Below are 22,131 nucleotides of genomic sequence, written 5' to 3' on the forward strand. Positions count from 1 at the left end.
GGATCCGCTACCTTCTCTCTGGCAGAACCCAAAGGATCAGGCTCCCTCCCTTCCCCTCTGAACCTACAGAGTTAAACTGGGATCCTCGCTCAGCCCCACGATTTTCAACATCTACTTGGCACCACTCACTGCCATCGTCAGACAGCATGGACTCAGCATAGTATCTTAGGCCGAAGACACCCAGCTTATCCTCTCCCTCACCAAGAACCTTGAAGACACCAGACTAAGCTTCCAAGAAGGAATGAAAGACGTTACAGTCTGGATGAGCGACAGCTGCCTAAAACTTAATTTGGAGAAGACAGAGGTCCTCATCCTCGGGCCCTCCCCCGGTGCGTGAGACAGCTCCTGGTGGCCCCCTGCCCTTGGAACCCACCCACCCAGACCACGCTTGGAACCTCTGCATCATCCTAGACTACTCCCTCACCTTGACTCTAGATCAATGGCGTCACCTCCACCTGCTTCAACTCCCTCTGCATCCTCTGTAAGACCTTCAAGTGGATCCCCTAAATGCAGAAAGACAATCACCCACACACTCATAACCAGCAAGCTGGACTACGGTAACACCCTCTATGCCAGAATCAACAAAACTCTGCTACACAAGCTCCAACCCATCCAGAGCACCGCAGCCAGACTCTTCTTCGGAACCCCACGACACGAGCACATGACCCAACACATAGAAGACCTCCATTGGCTCTCCATCAAGAAGAGTGTAACCTTCAAGCTACTCACCCACGTCTACAAATCCCTCCACAACATCGGCCCCAAATACCTCAACGAAAAAGTCTCAATTCACGCACCCAAGAGGAACCTACGCTCCGCTTACTTTTTTTGCCTCTCCCTCCTATTGAGCCTTGAATTTTAGTTTTTCCCCCCTTTGGGAGATAAGTTAACTTCATTTGATATGGCATTTTATGCCAGAGACAGTCCCCTTTGGTTTTGCTTTGTTCCCCCTAAGTTGGCAGGGTATGCCCAGACGTGGGTCCCTTGCTCACTTTGCCACTGGAATCAAGCTAGCCTGGCTGATTAGCCAGAAACCGGTCCCAGGATGCTTGTTTCCGGTCTACAGAAAACATGGCTTGGCAGTTCAAGCTGGACTGTTCCCATGAGGCACAGGGTCAGACTGATTTGCATATGGCCATGTCTGAACTGGGGTGGCAGAGTGGGCTTAAGAATGATGGTGGATTAAACCCAGATCAGGTGAGTGCTTGCATTGTTCAACACTCCATCCATCATCCCCTTTGGTTTTGCTATGCCAGAGACAGTGCCATAATAAAGCGACAAGGAAGGTCCCCGGTGTTTGCTCATCACTCCTGGCATGTATTCATGAGCAGGCCACCAGTATACCACTTTTGAGGCTGAAGAAAACATTGCAAGGAACAGCATGGACTATCAAATTAATCTGCTGAGATTTTAAACATGTTGCATGGAAATGACCGCTCACAAGGGGCTCATCGTGTACTTTAATCCCCTACTCTAGAATACCAACCGGACATCTGACTGGGCCCGTCTATATGTCATTGCCCTACAAAATCAACAAAAGAGAAATTGGAAACGCAATAGCCAATCTCAATTTGTAATTTACACCTTCCTGTGTTTTCGTGGCCTAGGATGCATATTTTAGATTCTATGGTGCCACTACTGGATTTTAAATAAGTCACTCACTAGTTCTACCTTTCAATATTTTCAGAATAGTTACTGGATAACAGACTGATTAGTGAGGGGGGGGGGGGGGGCGACATTAAGTAGACTACCTTCCACATTTGAATGATAATACATTGTAAGAATGGGTCTAAAGACTTACTGGAGTTAAGATCTTCACATAAAATAGTGCAACATCTAGGACGAAATGTACCCATGACAACCAGTTAATACTGTATTGACATAGGGGTCAAACACTGAGAAGAATCTATATAAGTAACAAATCCATTTAAACCAGGCATGCCAAAAAAAACATTCAGTGTAATCACAACATAGAGAATACAAATGTTTTTTCATTGTGCTTACAGGCGGGAGAGAGAACAGATTTATGTTGTTCTATTTCTAAAACTTTATTTAACAGCAGTACTGTAAAAGGGGAATACTGAAAAACATGATAAGACTACCCATATCAGATCAGGTTTTTAAAACTTTCACATTTAATAGTCTTTTCGTATGCATAAAAATCAAACAAAGGCAAAAAGTGTTTTAATGTTTATTCCCCCCAAGAAAGACTAGCCTTTGTTGTAGCTAGCCAATTTACAAGCTAGTTTTCCACTGTGTTTAATTGTAACCATGTTTTAGGTGACAAGGAAGCTGCAAAAATACTCTAGTTCAACAAAGTTATGATCACAAAATAATTTTATCCATTCTACAGTGTTTCAGGACAATTTAACTTGTAAAACACAAAGTAGGTCTAGATGCTAATGGTAGCTAACTTTGTAAGTTTTGTAACAGCAAACTGTTGTTCATGCAACATTTGTGCTCAAAGGGGAAGGCACAGCAGTTCCTACAATGAGCCACCTTATTAAGAGTTTTAGTTTATACTAATCAAGGTTGCCTTTAATTTAGTGTGCAACGCCTCAAAACCGAGGCAATCTTCCAATTAAAAAACACTTGCATGCTCCAAATGCAAGTTTTAAAAATACAAAGTTCTCTATAAAGTGGCTCAAAATAGATAGTTTGTGGCTGCCTACGTCTACTGTAAGATAAAAAGATTCTAAAACAATTGAACAGATTAGCCATAGTAAAGGTGTTCAGACCAGTTCGATTTGTACATCTATTCACATCTTTTTACTTGTCTTTATTCAGCAGTACATATGCACCAAATTTCTATTGATAAGTTTCCATATCATTTTCATAGAAAACAAAGTTTGAAAACAAGAAACATTGAAACACAGCACAGGATTCTACCACAACTGAAACATTTGTACAGACTCAAAATTCATCTAAAAATGAACTATGTTGCAGATTACCACATGCAGAGATCTTTAGGGTATCTTTGAAAATGAAAAGAATTTCTTAAACAGCATCTTGAATTTGTTTATTCCATATGGAATCTGCTTTTTCAGTTAGTCTTTAGGAACATTTTTTTTCATGCAAAGCTCTTGCCAATTAGTTTTGATGATACGGAACAAATTTCGTAACGTCAAACGTTCATCTGGTGCAAATGCACAGGGAAGCCTTACAGAATTTATCTTCAACATACAAGCAAATAAAAATATAAGCCATACATGTAAATAAGAAATTAAAAAAAGTAACTGAAGAGAAAGGGGAAAAAAAGCACACAGGATGCAGAGTTATCCAAAATCTGCTGCTAAACCGGTCTTCGTTTTCATGTCCAGTGTAAGTTAACACTTATAAACTCATTTTGATGATTTTCTAGGTTTAGTATCGGCCCCCTGAAGGCGAATCAAGCTTGCATGCGTTCACATACAGCGCCACACCCATACTCTCGTCTCTCGTACACACGCCACTCCAGATCTGGGTGTCAGCTTCATGGCTGAAAAGCCCCACATTTGAAAGATGAGCCTGGCTCTACACCTTCGAGCCTAGACATTCATTCAATGTCTTGCATTCACACAGTGCTTCGTAGCAAGCCCTGGGCTCAATCTCCTTTGACTTCTATGGGTATCCTATTCTCTTATGCTTAGAAGGCTTGATGATGATATAACTGCATTTTTCCCCACAATCGCTCTAAGTCAATGTTCCTTCTCAGTCACTGAAGATCTTTGACCTTTAGCCCTTCTCCTTTGCACAACCTAAATAAGCATTCATTGTGTAGGTTTTCGTTACATTTTCCACTCATTCTCACTCGCACCCACTCGCCATCTTGACTTCATTTGGGCTTCTCGAATCCAAATGAAAACTGCACAATTCTTTCCCGATTTAATGCAGCAGCAGCGGATCCCATGAGCCAAGCTTGATGGATCAAACCATTTCAGTGCTGCACCGTACCCTAAATTCCAAATACGCTTTCTAAAACTGGAATCCTTCAGCTGGTACGTTGGCAGATGAATTGAAGCCAAATGTTCCACCTTGTATTGCCTCTGGGACAAGGGTAGGATCTTCATCAATCTGCAAATAAGAAAACAAATCCTCCATCAGAACAAGATTTTAAGTTGTAAATTTATGTATAGTAATTTTTAATACAAAGAAAATGCAAATAATTATTTACAGTACAAATGGCAATTCGCATAAGTTACTAAATCGTATAGGAAAGTACGCAACAAGTGAATGTCTAGGTGTAACTAGTTTTGAATGGACAAAATGCAAATAAGGTTTTACAAAAGTAGTGGTAAGAGTTGCCTAAACTGAGACTCAAGACTGTTGAACTGTTATAATGGATGCAATTATAAATTAAGACAACAAAAGGCAGCTATTAAAAGGAAAAAGGCTACCAATGCTAGGACAAAGTTAAACACCTACAAAACACATTAGTGGTTGCAGTAGGCTTGTTTAAAATATTTGACCAAAAGAATTATCCAAAGTACTTCTTAACAGGATACTGGAAGCAGGTGTTGAAAGAATTGAGAGCCCTGGTTCCATAGTAAAGCTTATCTGCTACCAGCCAGTTTTCCAATGGGTCAAGCCTAAATGGCTCATAGTTTCAGGAAAACAAGCATTAGCAAATAGGTCTCATCTAGGAGAGCCTTTGGCTGGTTAAGCACGGCTATAAGTTTTGAGGAAAAAAAGGGCAATCACATGGTCAGCACTAGCCACATCATAGTGCTTTTTTTCCCTAACTCTCTATGATGTTGCACAGCAGTCACACTGCTTTACAACACTGACATTGGAAACACCAACAGCTTTTGTAGGTGGCACCTACTGGTTTAGTCAACGCTAGTTACCTTCTCTCAGTGGAGAGAGCTGTTCAGCGATTAAGTGAAGATCAATCCAAAATATTGTGGCAAAAAAGTGGTCTGCCTTATTGATTTTCGCACTTGGGGCTGACAAAAATTAAAAAGAGGACACAGTTACTGAAATGTAACTAAAAGTGCCCTTTATCTTATAAAGTGTGGAGAAGTGTGGCTCACTGGTTAGAGGAGGCAGACCTGGAAGCAGAGGTCAGCCCGGGACCAGGGTTCAATTCCCAGCTCGGCGGGGTCTTGAGTCCTAAAATGTCCATGGACTCGACAATTCTCGCTCCGGTGCCTACTCGATTCACGGGTTCACACTCTGCGACTCTGGGCAATAGCTTGCTTAATCTCCACAACGGCCCCTCGCGGCGGGATGCCTGGCTTTCACCTTGCGGATACCCTGCCGGGGTTATCTCACAGGGGAATACCAGGACGGGTTCCCTAAGCAAGCGCTTAGAAACCGCTTGGTGATTTGCGCTATATAAATTCCTGTACATGTACATAAGGATAATGCTACTTACCCAGTGAGCATCTGTTCTGGGCATGTAACACTGTAGATTCACAGGCTTTGCATACTCCTGCCATCTAGTGTTGGGTCCAGATGTTTGCAAGTTGTTGTTCTTAAAGAAGTCTTTCCAGTCACAAGGTAGGGTGACGCCTCCTTTCAGTGATAGTGCGCATGGGCATCAACTCCACTGTTAGATTGTTTTCCCGCAGAGGGTGAGAATGGAGTTAGCAAGTGTAGAATAAAGATGTACATGTGTATGTATGTAAACTGAGAACTGCAAAAACTACAGGTACCAGGAGAGGCAGGTAGGCGCATGTGACTCTACAGCTCTGCATGCCAAGAACAGATGTTTGTTGGGTAAGGAACATTATTCGTGCGAGGCATGTGAACTGTAGATCACAAGGTTTGCATAGATTATACAGCAGTTTACTCCCAAAATGGTGGCTAACCGTTATTTGTTGCAGTTGTTTGAAACAGTGTTTTAAGCACTGCCCGGCCTACATTAGCTTGTTGCCTCGCTAACACATCGACACAATAGTGCGTGGTGAATGTGTGCAGTGCAGGCCATGTTGCTGCCTAACAGATGTCAGCTAGGGGAATATTCCCTAAGAATGCCATAGTAGCCCCTATCTTGCAAGTGGAATGCGCTCAAGGGGTTTTTTATCAAATTTCTTTTCGCTTTCACATAACATGTCCGGATACATTTCACAATCCATCTTGCAATGCCGGATTTAGATATGAGATTGCCTTTGCGTGGTGGCAAAAAGCTGCAAAAAGTTGCTTTATTTTGCAAACTTGTGTTCTTTACACATAATCTAGTTGAGCTCTTGTAAAATAAAATTTGTGTAGAGCTCATTCGGATACAGAATCAGGTTGAGAAAAGAACACTGGTAACAACTGATTGATATGAAAAGCAGAAGCTACTTTAGGATGAAATTAAGGGATTGGTTTGAAGAACCACTCTGTCTTTGTGAAGCTGAAAGAAAGGCTCTTGTATAGTTAAAGCCTGGAGTTCACCAACTCGCCTTAGTGAAGTAATTGCGAAGAGAAAAGCAACCTTCTATGAGAGGAATTGTAACGGACACCTGTGCATTGGTTCAAATGGTGGACCCATTAGCCTTGTATGGACTAGGTTTAAGTTCCATACTGCTGCAGGTGGGACTCTTGGTGGTATCATCCTTTTTAATCCTTCCATAAAGGCTTTAATCACTGGTACTCTGAATAGAGATAAGTGTTGTCCGTTTTGTAAATATGCAGCTAAGCGAGTGGATGCATAGGCTAGTCCAGATTTCTGTAAATTTAACAGATTACTGATTGAGGGCGCGGGCACCGTGAGTGTGATGCCCAGCTTCGCCGCTCCTCGCAGCAATACCTCCTGGAAGGAGACAATGTCGTCTATCGGGGACACCCTCGTCCGAGGGGAGTCCGACCGGGTCGGTGAATAGTCCCTGGCACTGGACGAATCCGTGTGGCGAGATCTAAACCTGTCCCTCCTACGGCGCAGTCTGGACCGTGTAGACGAGCGACGGCGACTCCTGGATCTATCTCTCCGTCTGGAGCGAGATCTCGATCTCTGCGGCCTCGGACGGTCCGCGGGCAGGACAGGAGGGCGCTGTGGAGGCCTGACCGGGAGCATAGGTTGAGGGGGTCCCATAGGCGGCGGCGGCAAATGAGGTAGCAAGATAGACCTTGGCGGAGCCGGTGGAGGAGGCAGAGTAAGCCGGTGGAGGAGGCAGAGTAAGCCGGTGGAGGAGGCACCAGTGGTGGTGGAGGAGTAGGGGGTGGGGGCAGTGGAGGAGGAGTCTGGGTACGTGGAGGAGGACCCACTGGTAACGGATGAGGTGTAGGCAACCTCAGTTGGGAGGGTGAGTAGACTTGCGAGTACTCCGAGCCCAGAGACTTTCCCACTCTCCTTCTCTTCTGACCAGAAGGTGGTGATCGCGAGGCCCTACCCCTCGTCGACGAGCGACGTCGCGACCGTGGACTCGCTGAAGTAGACTCCGCCCTGGTCCTAGAACGTCTAGGCTTCCTCCTGGACACGGAGCGTCCTTTCGATGTCGACGAGCATATCCTTGACATCGACGAACGTCTCCTTGACGTCGCCGACCGCCCCCTCGACGTCGACGAGCGTTTGCTCGGCGTCTATGGTCGTCGCTTCGACGGTCGGTGCCTCGACGCCGACCGCCCCCTCGACGACGATCTCCTCTGCGTCGACGACCTCCGTCTCGACGCTGATCTTAGTCTCGACGTCGTTGACTTCCGCGTCGATGGCCAGCGCCAGCGTCTTGACCCCTCTCGACGTCGATGATGGCTAGACGACGAATCGGTCCACGACGTCGACCTAGTCTGAGGTCTCAACGTCAGTCCCCTCGACGTAGACCGTAGACGGCGCTTCGATCCAGAGCCCTGGGGAGACGGGGAACAGACTGTGGTCATTCCTTTCGACGCCGATGTAGAGGCAATTGACGTTGACGGAGACAGGTGGCGTTTACTGGCCTTTTCCTTCCTGGGGAGCCCCCCCAGAGGCCGGCGCACGGGCAGAGGAAGGAGCCCCTTCATGCCCAGACCCACCTTGTCCTTGCTGCCTTCTCTGCGCCAAGCCTTGGAGCCTGGTCTCCTCCAGGTCCTTCAGGGAACTGGAGGCAGATATCACACTCCTCAGGAACATGAGAAGAAGGCAGACAGGATGCAAACCGTGTGAGGATCTGATTTTGCCTTTTTCCTGGAGCACTCAGGACATTTATCAAATAAGGCAGGCATATTTGATAAAGTAGCCAAAACACCAGAAAAACTCCAGCAAAGATTAGAAAAGGCAAAAGCACGTCGAGTGAACACACTAACACTTCAAAAGTGCACAAATTGTAGAAATAAACCCAAAAAAAGGAGCGCTCAATGCTCCAGGGTCCTGCTAGCAGGAGCCGGAAAAAAAGAACTGAAAATGGAGAGTTGCTGTGCAATCTGGGATACCAGGAGAGTTCTGGAAAGTTTCCTTAAAGGCACGGTATCCCTTTTTAAGCCACATAATGGCAGCCTATGGGGGCTTGTCTGTCCTGTCCTTCCTCTATCATTCCAAGGATTTGGTGAAGGAGGGGGGGTGGGTGGAGGTGGGAGGTGTTTTCCATGGTGAAACCTGGCAGACGGGTTTAAATGTGGTATTGGTAGAATATCCTTTGCATTTCCAGTTGAAGTACTGGACAGTGTAGCCTTGCATGTATAGGCTGCATTATCTGTCTTTATTTCTCTCTTAAGTTCCAGCTCCCTACTCAACCACTCGCTCACGGCTCTCATCCCCAACTCCATCCCCAATCCGACTCTGGACATGATTATATCCACCCTCCTACAAGTCAAAGATGATCTCCACACCATCAAAGAACATCTAATCACACACCCCCTACCTACCACCACCTGCTCATCCAACAAGTCGCCCACCCGCCCCACAGACCCTCAATCAATACTCCCCGCGTTGGCCCTCTATCCCCGCTCGCAATCACACCTACCGCCCACGTCGCGCCCTCAACACCCTTTCGGACCACGACTTATGCACCCTCCTTCGCTCATTTGGCCCAGGTCCCTTAAAACACACAACCACCACACACCACCCCATACCCACAATTCTCACAAATCCCCTTAGGCCCCCCCACTCTAAGCAACAGAAGTTCCGTCACCAATAATCTCCGAAAAGTCCCCCTCTCTCTAGAACACTCGACCACCCTTCTCACCCCCAGACTCAAATGCATCCTACTCAATTGCAGATCGGCCCCAAGACACTCCTCCGACATCGCGGATCTCATCATATCAATGGATCTTGACCGAGCCATTCTGACTGAAACGTGGCTAACTGAAACTTCTACACCTATAATGGACATACTAGTCCCCCTCAACTACCACATCATTAGACTCGACAGGACCGGCAAGACAGGCGGGGGAATTGCATGCATTTTTAGGAGCAACCTCTCTGTTACCAAAGTCACCTCCCCCTCCCTCACTTCCTGTGAACTCTTCTGCCTCGATATCTCTAGCGAGGGCAAACCAGTATGCTCTTTACATGTCATCTACCACCCGCCCGGGGACAACCTCACCTTCACCCAACAACTCATGGACACAATCTCATCCAACGCCGGTCGGCAGACCACTCAAATCTACCTGGGTGACTTCAATCTCCACTGGAACGATCAGAAAGACGCAGTGGTGAACAGTCTCAAATCTTTCCTTAATGCGCTTGACCTCGCCCAAATCTGCAACAGCCCGACACACGACAAAGGCTCGATCCTCGACCTTATCATCGCTAAAGAGGACACTACCCAACTGGGGGCGATCCAACCCTGTGACTGGTCAGACCACCACATTATCACTTTCTTCATCAACCTCTACCTCGATTCTATGAACTCAATAATCAACGAAGCCGCCCCCCTGCAACTGAAGAGTGTCTCCACCAAGAACTCGAACCCCTGGTATGATGGTAAACTCAATGAAGACAGGCGTGCTATGCGAATGGCAGAGCGCACCTGGAGATCTGACCCCTCCGCACTGCACCTTAAAACGCTTAACAAGAGAAATGCCTACTTTAGGAAAATCAAGCGCTCGAAATCTGACTTCTTTAGCCACCAGCTGGACCAAGCAAAAAACCGACCGAGAAAACTGTTCGAACTAGTCAAAACTCAAACCAAGATGGAACCCTTACAAGCAAGCACCACAACAAGCGATATTCCACACTGAAGACTTTTCTGCTTTCTTGAAGCTAAAGACCGATAACCTAAGAAGTGATCTCCTAAATGATGTAAGCCGATACTCCAGCCACATCAGCATGACCACCACTCAACCTAAAAACAACGCATCATGGTCGTCCTTTGACACCTACTCTGAAGAAACAATTCACAAACTGCTCGGCACCTTGAAGCCCTCTGATCACTTCACAGACCCCCTACCTGCCAATGCTGTTAAAGACTTCACCCCCCAGCTCCTCCAACTCTGGACTAAAATCATTAACAGCTCCCTTCAGCAAGGACTCATCCCAGACTGCCTCAAGGTGGGGCAAGTCACGCCTATACTCAAGAAACCTACAGCTGACCCGGCTGACCTAAACAATTACCGCCCTATCACGAATATCCCCACCCTGGCCAAACTGCTGGAAAAATGCGTACAACTCCAACTGACAAAACACATTGATCAGTTTGACCTCCTCAACCCTCATCAATCAGGCTTCCGAGCGAAACACAGCACGGAAACGGCTATGACGCACATAATTGATGACGCCCTCCAAATCCTTGATCGCAATGATTCCTGCCTCCTCATCCTTCTTGATCTCTCCTCAGCATTTGATACTGTCAAACATGAGAACCTACTGGAGCTGTTAAATACCAGAATGGGTGTATCCGGGACTGTTCTCAAATGGTTCACTTCCTTCCTACATAACCGGTCTCAGAAGTTCAAGATCAACAACGTGCTGTCCTCAGCTGTACCTGCAACTTTAGGCGTCCCACAAGGATCTTCCCTATCCCCCACATTGTTCAACCTCGTCATGGAACCACTCACCACCGTGCTGCAAGCATCTAATGTACACTTCCATATGTACGCCGATGACACTCAACTGTACCTCAAGCTACAATCCCCGGAAGACATCAAACTTCTGAATTCCACACTCAGAAACACCCAATCATGGTTGGCCGATAATCACCTCAAACTAAACGCTCTGAAAACTGAGTTCCTTCTGATCTCACCTCCTGCGAAAATCGCCATCACCCAAACCTGGCTCAATCACCTAACTGCCCTCAATGTCCAACCCACCATTGTGGAATCCGCGAAATCCTTAGGCATCACACTTGACGCCAACCTCAACATGCAGCAGCACATTAGCAAAGCAACTAAAGGAGCTAATTTCCAAATCAACACTTCGAGGAAACTTAAACCCTTCTTCCCAGCTAAGGACTTCCAAACTGCTGTACAAGCCTACTCATCCCTTGCATAGACTACGGAATCGTGGCCCTCAGCGGACTCCCCCTTTCAACAACCGCACCCCTAAGAGCCTCCTTGAACGCTGCCGCGAGACTCATCACTGGTTCAAGAAAACATTCGCATATATCCCCCCACTTGAGATCCCTGAACTGGCTGCCTGTTGAAGCCAGAATACAGCTGAAAATTGCCTGTATGACACACTTGGCCGTACACCACAAGTCACCCAACTACCTCACTCAAAAGCTGACTATATCAGGAGGCTCGAGATCCAATAGAAGCACAAAAAATCTCCTCCTGAAACCTCGAAGATTCCGTAAGAAAAAAACATACAAACGCTCCTTCTCAGGAATGGCACCCAGGATCTGGAATGCACTTTCTCCTGAAACCAGACTTATCTCCTCCACTGCATTTTTTAAGAAGTAGGTAAAAGCCATCCTTATGGCCAAGTTCACCTGAACTCCATTATTGCTGGATCATAGACTTTGCACCGTTTGTGTATTATTGGTTACCTGATCGTTTATTGGTATTATATTTTTACATGTTTGCTATCCTATTTTGCTACTCACTCACTATCGACTACTATATTGTACCCAATAGTTGGTTTAATCACCCTCTTGTTGACCCTACCCCTCGTTTCTGTAAAGCGCTCCGATATCTGCAAAGATCCTTTTCGCGCTATATAAAACTTTGAATAAATAAATACGTGTCTGTGCAGTACTGCAAAGAAGACAGTTTAAGAGATTATTTTTGATTGCTCAGGGGTCCCCGCACATGAGGGGGACTATTCACTAGATTATGACTATACACAGAGATCCCCTACTACAGAACTAGGTGTACTACTGAGATTTTTAAACCCGAAATCTTCTAGGTAATTCTAAATACCCTACATTGTTGTCAGGAGGGGAAGGCTATGAAGGGTAAAGGTCTGGTACTTTGTCAGTAGGTGAATCAGCATTGTAGTCTTTCCAGGGATCAACATTTAAAGGAGCATCTCCATCAGTCTGTGATGGTGGAGAGTTAGTTGGTGTGATAAGTAAATGTTTTAATGCTAGAGTTGGAGGTGAATCTGTAGGGGAATGTGGTGTAAAAGGTGGAGGAGGAGAGGGGCTAGTACCGACATTCTTCCTCTTTGAAGGAATCATATAATTTATGTTCTCTGACTCAGGTTTGCGCTTCTGAGACAGGTTAGAAAGAAGATGTCCTGTATCTGGATTAATGTAAAGTTCCCTTTGGGTCCGATTTGGGAGGTGGGGCGTCGAAAATCGGATTCTGTAGCTTCGGAGGAACATTTATCGGTTTCAGCACTGATGACTTCGGTGCCAGGGTGGAATGACTGACGTGGAAGGATTGGGTTCTGAAGCAGTTTCCGATTTAGATGTAGAGGATTTCGTCTCCGAACTAGTCCTCGGCTTTTGAGCCCGAAAGTTTCAGCCCCGAGCCAGAAGACTTTGCGACGTGTTTTGGTAGAGAGCCTGGAGGTGGGGCGTTAGAAACTCTCAGTGTCGACCATAGCCCGAAGGCAGAGGTGGAACCGTAGCCTTTTGTTTGGGTTGAATTGGGTATTGACACAATGGGTGTTTGGTATTCACAGGACCTTGATCTTGCGGTCCATCTCGGAGTCAGACTCCGGAATAGATACAGGTTCTTCCTGTTCCTCTGCAGCGCATTGTGCATGTAATTCTTCTTGCTTGGATCCTTCACCGAAGATGTGTGGAGTGTATTTGATGTTCTGGATTTACATTTCACGTCGTCAAGCCCAACAATCTCGGAGTGTTTTCTTGAATCGAAAGGATCTGCACGCGTCACAGTCCTGTTTGTTGTGCTCCGGAGATAAGCAAAAGTTGCAGACTTCGTGAGACAGAGTGCAGATACTTTGCGTGGCACATAGGACCGAATTTTAATGGAGTCCGCTCCATTGACGGCAAGATGGAGCAACGCGGCTAGGCCCAACGGCCTTTCATGAGTTTTTCGATCGAAATAGAATTTTCTTCAACCCATACGAAACGCGGAGAAGTGGGATACGCGTATGAAACAATACTGATGTGGGTAGAGGACTGCGCACCGAGGGGAACCCGAAGAATGGTTTCGAACTAGAGCGTAGCAATACACATCCAGACCCCAATGGTGAAAAAAAAAAAAAAAAAACAATGGAGTCGATGCCCATGCGCACTATCACCAAAAGGAGGAGTCAACTTACCTCATGACTGGAAATTCTTCTTCGAAGAAAAAGAACTTGCAAACATCCAGACTCAGTACTAAATGGCAGGAGTATGCAAAGCATTTGATCTACAGCTCACATGCCTCGAACATATATATTTAATGGTTTAATATAATTTCTAATATCCCAAGGTACAAGGACATCTTTTACGGGAGCACATTCCTTATAAACGGTAGACGTTTTCTGGTGGGATAGTTTGAGTTTGTAGGACTCATGTCCTCAATATGGGGTGAGCAACAATACCGGTGGGAAGGGTGAGCAACAACAGGGAAGGGGCGGTGAGATGAGCAAGCAATAACGCAGCGAGTGATCGAATTGTGGGAAGAGGCAATCCACAACAAGAGGGACGGCCTGCAAACACATGCACTTTTATGGAGTTCTTCTACTAAAAGAAATAGGTAGCTGCGAAAGCATAAGCAGTGGAAGGACACCAGGCAAGGAAGAAGTACTTAGGCCGTGCTCCAGGTGAAGGACAAACAAAGAATTGAAGAAAGCACATGCTGCCCAAAGATAAGCAAGGAAATCAGCAACAATGAAGCAAACCAATGGTAAGCAATGGCTGGTCTCCAAGCCTGCTGTAAGCTAACAAAAAGTCTCATAAATGAGAGCACATGTGCCGTCTCGGGAAAGATCCAAAAATTAAAGCACCTGGGGGTCCCTACCAAATCACAGCCGGAATCTTTTAAGGAATCTTTATCAAATAGCCCAAGTTCATTGCAATGCCGAAGAGTAAGGATGGTCATCAACATGAACTGAAGGTGATGCCTCTGTGGCCATCAGGGGCCAGAAGAGGCTGGGCAGGGCCACCCCCTTTGTCTGAACTAATGGGTAAGCGCAAGCATTTGGGGACTGAGGGACAAGGGGCTAAAGATGCTAAGGTACCCCGCAAAGCAGACACTATAATTTCATATCTTACATCAGGGGTTGGCGCCATTAACCAGAAAATAGCCAACGCTGAAAAGGAATTGGAACTGGGAAAGGCCACTGACTCATCTAACACTGACCCCTCACATCCCATTGAGGCAACCCCTGAATGTTTTTTGGTTGAGGCATCACCTGCAAGTGAATCAGAGACTAATGATTCTCCGGAACAGTGCATAGAGAGCCAGGGATTGGGCCAAAATGTGTCACTAAACAAGGCTAAACAGAAGTCTAAGAAAAGTGGGGGGAAAGGTATTCCTGCCTCCCTTCACCAGGACCTTGTTCGTGACATTGGTTTACTCATGGGGGATAAACTGGAAAAACTGATTAATGCCCGACTAGAACCAATACTGGAAGAAATTGGTAAAGACATTGTTGACTGCCTGAACACCTGTTTGGTCGGGCTGCTAAAGAGGTGCGAGAAAATTTACTCATTTATTAATGATTTTCGCGCCAGAGAACAACTGTCTGCAAACGATAATAAGACTAATGAGATTCATAACTTGGAGCCCATGGAATGCACAGCGATAAAAGCCAGCTCTGTGAACGCACCCCCGCCACCCACACATGCCCCATCAACACAACCATTAATCTTACCTCACAAGGTGGTCAGGTCTGGTACTAGTAAGTCATTGCCACAATATAACCCCATCCCAGCCATACAAGAGAATATCGTAGCATGTTCCAATACCCCCCACAATCCACCTAACCTTAGTTCTCCTAGTACTCCCAGGCTGCATCTACCACCTGAGGCGGCCCCCTTTGTGGCAGTAATAACTTGGGTCCCATTTTTAGACCAAAATGAGAAAGAGTCCACCAGGGATCTACTAGATAAATCTAGGGAATGGTGTAAACAATACTCTAGTGGTGAATACGGTATAACCCGCTCCATCATTATGGCCAGAAGGGTGGGGTGGGTAGGGCATGGGGAGAAGAATATTAAGGGAGATTGTATTGTCATTAATTTCTCTGAGAAAGAAGTTGCAGAAAAACTATTCTGGGATGGGTCTCCTATTAAAAAAATTAATGCAATTAGACCGCTCCCTTTTGGGTACTTTTACCCCCCGCGGGGGAGCATGAAGGCTCATTCGTATTCGCAGAAGGTAGCTGGGAACAGAGTCACACCTACTCTAGGGCCATGTCACTTTGCCATGCAACATAAGTGCAGGGTTTCAGTTTCTGCTCCTCAGCACTTACCATCAATCACGATACCTACATCGACTTTGAATGGTAAACAGACTGAGGGTTTTCCCCTATTCAATCGTTTTGCATCATTGTCATTCCCAGATAACTCGGATTGACTACACAAGACAAAAGATACCAATCACATCTCCCCTTTGACACGCAAGAAGATGTGTAGGATTCTCAGTTGGAACATCGCAGGCTTAAGATCCAAGATCGAAGATGAGAATTGGCTGAGTTTTATCTCATCCTTCGACATTATATCTTTTCAGGAAACGTGGGATATAGCCAATAGATTTGACCTAGATGGGTTTGTTCATTTTAGTATTCCTGCTATACCAAGTGTGTCGGGCAGAGCAAAGGGCGGCCTATCTATACTACTCTCGCTTAACCTGAAAGGGAAAGTCAAACAGTTGGAGACTTGTTCCCCGTACTTTTTAGTAGTAGAACTGTCAGTGATGAACTCACTCACCATTCTACTTATCAATTTTTATAATTCCCCAGAATTTGTCAGTACAAATCAACTTATAGCATCACTTGAGGAATTTCTGGAAAGCTATAAATTAATTAAAAGTAGTTTTGAGGTTATCATTATGGGTGACTTCAACATTCATCCTTGCCGCATGGACTGCATCACGGAAGATAAAGGGGGCCCACCTTTTTCGCTCCCATACATTTTGAGCACACTAAACATGGGGAAGCTTTGGAGAATTTTTGGCCTCCTTTAATCTTTACGAATCAAGTTGCTGGCCAATAGGCCCTAGATCCCTAACGTTTAAAGGGAAAGACACAGGCTAGGTCATAGACTATATTTTTATATCATCCTTTATTTTGGCTTCTATCTTACGTTATAGGGTAGTAGACTATTTTTAGTGACCATAATCCTGTGGTATTAGAGGTCACACAGGGGGGGTTATTAGATTTTAAAGATCCCAAAGAATCTATCACGTGTTGTGTGACTGATTTGATAATCAAAGACCAGGGCAGAAGGTTGAAATGGTCTAATGTGACCCCGATTACCTTCCTAAAAGAGGTATTAGCAAAGGTCGAAGAGGAGGTTGGCATTTGTTTAGACCCTCTTGCCTCTAATAGCACAGTACAGGCTTTTAACTTAATATGCCAGCAAGTAAACAACGACCTAACGCTTAAAGCTAAACCCAGGGGGCAGAGAGGTAAACGGTGGTTTGACACCAACTGCTCCAGGGCTCACTCCGCCCTCTTAAAGGGACTAAAAGAGATACCAAGAAATAAAATAAACATAGTCCAACTTAGGAAGGCATACAAACAGGCCATTTATGCCCGGAAGAAGCAGATTAAAGAACAAGCATGGAAGGATCGCCAATCACCTGAGGTCCTCCGGGATAGCTCCAAATTCTGGGAGGTGATTAATCACCCCTATTTTTCAGGGGTGGAGAATCACGCCGCGGAATGTGTTATACCCGATGAGCAGTGGCTATCCCATTTTGGCAATATCTATAGTCAGCCTACATCTGGCCACACGCAGGACTGCCCTACTCATTCTCACACGGAGCTAATTCAAGCGTTCGACCCTGAGGATGTAGAAAAACCCATAAACTATACACTTAAGAACAAGGCACCGGGCCCTGATGGGGTCCCCGCGGACCTATATAAAGCGGCACCCAAATTTTGGGCCAAGATTTTGACAAATGTGTTTAACTGTGCAAGAGAAAATAAGTTTCCTCAATCTTGGGCAAGATCAATAATTATACCGATCTTTAAAAAGGGCCTAAAGGGCGATCCTGCTTGCTACAGACCTATTTCCCTAATAGACTCTGCCGTTAAGATCTTGGGCAGAGTCATTTTGGGTAGGATAACATCTTGGCTAGAAGGCAGGGGAATTCTATCAAATGCCCAATACGGATTTAGGCCCAAAAGAAGCACACTGGATCAGTGCCTAAATCTGCATCTGATCATTAGTAAATACACAACAGTGAAAGAAGGGGCTCTGTACATGGCATTTATGGACCTCTCCTCAGCCTTTGACCTGGTTAACAGGTCAAGGCTGTGGGGAGTCCTCTTGGAAATGGGTATGGAGAGACCACTGGTGGGATTTTTAGCAGACCTTCACCAAGGACTAGAGGCCTCTGTCAGAGTAACTCAAGATGGAAGATGCACTGGACTTTTTAAATCACAGAGAGGGGTGAGGCAAGGATGTATCCTTGCCCCTCTCCTTTTCACCGGATATATAAATGCACTTGAGCCAGTGCTCTCCACCCTGGGGGCCGACGTCCCGCGTGCAGGAGAGATTAACATCCCGGTCCTCCTGTACGCGGACGACGCAGTCCTATTGGCCCGTACGGGCGTGGCACTTAATTATTGGCTTCCTTTGGGGATTTTAGGACCTCGTTAGATCTGAAAATAAACACACAAATCCCAAGTCATGATCACAGGACTCAAGGGCAGGAAAAAGAAACCCATAACTTTTAGTTGCACAGGAAATGAAGTACAAAGGGTTTCTTCCTTTACCTACTTGGGCGTGATCTTTGATGATAAAGGAACCTGGGGCGCTCAACACAAGTCCAAATCAAATGCAGTCACCAGATCCGCTGCAGCCCTTTTGAAATTTGCTAAAAGAATGGGGTCACGCCCAATGGAAGCCATTCTTAAGGTATATAAAGCCAAATGCTTAGCAATCGCCATCTATGGAGCCTCAATATGGGGATATACAAACCCAGTTAATATCCAGAGGGCGGAAAATAGATTTTTTAGATCACTACTTTCCGTCCCCCAGTCCACTCCCACTTTTACCATCCACTCAGAGTTAGGCACTGGGTTTGTTTCAGACTACATAAAATCTGCCCCTGTTATCTCCTGGCTAAAATCTTGGCTAAATGTCCCTAAACCATCAAATCCTCAAAGATTGTTTGGCCATGGATGGAGCCCTAAAGATCCCATGGCTGACCTATGTTAAAACTATGTTATCTCATGTGGGACGCATTGATCTTTTCTACTCCCCCGATAGCATTCAAAAGGAAGATGTCATGATGATAAAAACATCATTGATAAACTCCTTTATAGCAGAGCGGGAGGAAAAGGAGCTTAAAAAAAATCGACTGTTAGAAAAAATTATGCCCTCATTACTGTCCCAGGCCCAGAACGATACCTGGTCTTTGTTAATAAACCATTCCACCGTTTTCTTTTAACTAGATTTCGTTTAAATTTGATACACTTTTTGTTAGGCACCTATACTAGGTGGGATACACCTGATAACGCAAGTCCTTGTGACTGTGATCACTTTTCATCTCAGGACACTTTACACTTCATTATGTTCTGCGATCATTACGCACAAATCAGGAGAAAATATCTTTTACCAATTCTTCGAGAGGCTGGCTTTTTACAGGTCAGGCCAGCACTCTTATTTTTGCAACTTTTGCACAATGCACGAATAACTTTTCATGTCGCAAACTTTCTAGTAGCAGGAGTCCGTATAAACAAAAGGCGTAACAAAGGAAGACAAGGACAAATCTTAAACGAAATATTTTAACATATTTTAACAAATTGAGATGTTTTAAATTTTCTACGTGAATCGACCTTTTTTTCAGGCTAATGTAGTACGATGTATAACTTGTGTATATATATATTTTTTAAGAACTAATGAAATCTGTTGGTCTGATGTATGATATATATTATGTAGTTATTTTTACTGTTGTACTTTATTGTCTATTTCATGATCTATATCCTATGTCTTTTTGTGATTTAAAAAAAAAAAAAAAAAAAAAAAAAAATCGAATAAAAGTGATTGACTGACAGACATAATAAGTCTATCCTAAATTAATTTCCTAATACATGCGCTACAGACCTAGCTTTCAACAATTTCTATTCAGAACCAAGGCTTTGACAAATGATTATCCCACAACTAAAGAGGATGAGGTACAAGACACTACCTTACTCCAGATCTGGTATCAAGAATTGGCATGGTGCAGCATTCTCCAAGTTTCAGTTGGCTTTCAAACTGGTTAACTGCATTTTACCAAATATATTTGCAATCATGCCATTAACATGTAGGAACTCAGTTTCTGCCCACGGAGGGCAGGCCGCATGAAAAAGGAATGCTGGCATGTGGATCTTTGAGTAATAGTATCTCATATTAAAGTATTCCACTTATCACTTGTTTTCCTCCCTGTGTTTTGAGACAGCAGCCCTTGACTACCACGCTTCAAAACGAAGACCATTACTAGGAACATAGTATCTCAATACTGCCATGGACCCTTCATTCAACGACCAGGATTGCACTTACAGCAGCATCTGAAATTACTACTTTTGAAATACACCAGTCATTATCAATCTGCAAAACAAACAAATGGGGAACTAAATATTACTTACATCTTCTGATGAAAAGAACTGATCAATGATTTCATATGCCAATTTGTAGATATCTTCATTTTCATGATTTTGCAGCTGCTCTATCTTTTCAAGTCCTACAAGGTAAACATATTTGTAAAACAGTAAAAAAAAATACTCAAAGAAACTAGCACTGTAAAGCAGATAAGTTATCAAACTAAGAAAAATGCTAATGTTTACCACTGGTGTTCTCAAAGAAGTGGATATAGCACACCAACTGTATAACAAAGGAGTAGACAAATTAAAGATATAGTTCAGACCCCATTGTAAATCCTCTGCACTGCTACATAGGCAAATCATTACACAAACAGACAGTTTCAAACTAAACAAGGCATTTTTCTATTAGTATATAGAATACCAAAATCTGGCTGAATGCATCGAAAGCCATAATTATTGTAGAAGCATTTCTACAATCAATGAGGGGTTCAAAGGTTTACTGAAAATTTTAAAGTCATTGTGCTCCGCTATTGTTGGAAAGTAGCACCTTTTACCATAAATAGGTCAAAATCATCATTAAGCTGGTTCCAGGTGAACATTCTTTCAAAACTATGAACCTAAGGTAACCAAGATTGGTAATTAAGGGGTGACCTAATAAGGGCTGTCAAAGATGGAGAGCAAGGATTAAGTATTTCAGAATTACCATGAAGCTAATTTTGCCTTACAAGTTCCCCAACTAGTTGACAATCATTGCACGCATGCGTAAATGCTGTGATTGGGGAAAGAATGCACATGCTTGACCGGGATTAAAGCAAGGAGGTTGTGTAGAACTTTCTAGACAAAAGCAGCATCTTTTCTGGGACACTAGTCCAGAGAGGAATGAATGCCTGCACTAAGCATTTATTGCAAGTAGGCGAAATTTAGGTATTCCAAATGTCTGCAACAGGGACATTTTACCGTAATGCTATTTGTAGAATGAGCATGAAGCCTGAACTTATCTATTGTCATAGGTTTTGGAATTGCAAGAGGCAAAAATGGCTTCAGCTGCTTAGGTGCCTCGAGAAAACAGATGCTCAGAAACTGTAGTGTTTCATCCTAGAAAGATCAAGCCTAGAGATTTTAGTAGAAGGAAAATGTTAATCTGCAAGCATTCGTTTGTAGCACGTAGTGCTATCGTCTTACAAGCGCCGCATAATCCAATCATCTAGGGTTGAGCTACAATGTGTTTTTCTTCAAAGAAGGCTTGAATCAAAAGGTGTGCTTGGTGAAGGAAGGAAAATGCTACCTACCCAGTATGCATCTGTTCTTGTCATGTAGAGTGGTAGAGTCACATGCTATGCATAGATCGCCATCTGGTGTTGGGCCCGGACTTTTGCAATTTGTTTTTGTTCGAAGTCTTTCCAGTCACGAGGTAGGCGACTCGTCCTTTCGGTGATAGTGCACATAGGCATTGACTTCATTGTTAGATTGCTTTCCCGCAGAGGGTGAGAATAGAGCAAGTAAAAGTAGAATAGAGATGTCCATGTGTAGTTATCTAAGTAAGACAGTACTGGAACAGATACAGGTAACCGGAGAGGTGGGTGGGCACATGTGACTCTACAGCTCTCCATGCCAAGAACAGATGCATACTGGGTAAGTAGCATTTTCCGTTTGATGCACGTGAGCTGTAGATCACATGCTGTGCATAGACTTTACAGCAGTAATCGCCCAAAGCAGTGGCTAACCTGTAGCTGTTGTAGTAGTTTGAAATAGTGTATGTAAAACTGCCTGGCCTACATTAGCTTGATGTCTGGCTAACATCTACACAATAGTGTTGTGTGAACGTGTGTGGTGTAGACAATGTTGCAGCTTTACAGATCTATTTCCTAAGAAAGTCATAGAAGCACCCAGTTTGCAAGTAGAATGCGCTCTAGGGGAATTGGTAAAGTTCTCTTCGCTTTTGCATAACATCTGAATACATTTAACTATCCATCGTGCGATAACAGATTTCGAAATGGGAAGGACGTGGTTGTTATTACAATAAATAACAAACCACTTCCAATTTGCTGCAATAAAAGCTCCTGTAGTAGGTCTTCTAGCCTCTTTAATAATATTCATAAAGTCTGGTGGAAGATTTAGAGAACCAAACTAGGACTTCAGGTGCCAGATCGTAAGATTGAGAGGTATGTCCACTCCAGGGAGATGTTCCGCTAGGAGAAATCTTGTGAAGAATGGCC

The 22,131-nt window shown here is 44.5% G+C and overlaps 1 protein-coding gene across 1 annotated transcript in view; it reads right to left on the reverse strand.

Annotated features, from left to right (window-relative positions):
• Positions 1-2,177: 2,177 nt before the first annotated feature.
• Positions 2,178-22,131, reverse strand: part of KPNA4 (karyopherin subunit alpha 4) — a 121,858-nt gene continuing 101,904 nt past the window's right edge. Inside the window, exons 16-17 of the mRNA XM_078667012.1 lie at positions 19,961-20,055; positions 2,178-4,053 (exon numbers count right to left, since the gene is read on the reverse strand). Coding sequence (XP_078523138.1) covers positions 3,955-4,053; positions 19,961-20,055 — 194 coding nt within the window. The 3' untranslated portion in view covers positions 2,178-3,954. The remainder of the gene's footprint in view (positions 4,054-19,960; positions 20,056-22,131) is intronic.

The sequence above is a fragment of the Lissotriton helveticus genome, chromosome 11, assembly GCF_964261635.1.
Source record: "Lissotriton helveticus chromosome 11, aLisHel1.1, whole genome shotgun sequence".
NCBI lineage: Eukaryota > Metazoa > Chordata > Amphibia > Caudata > Salamandridae > Lissotriton > Lissotriton helveticus.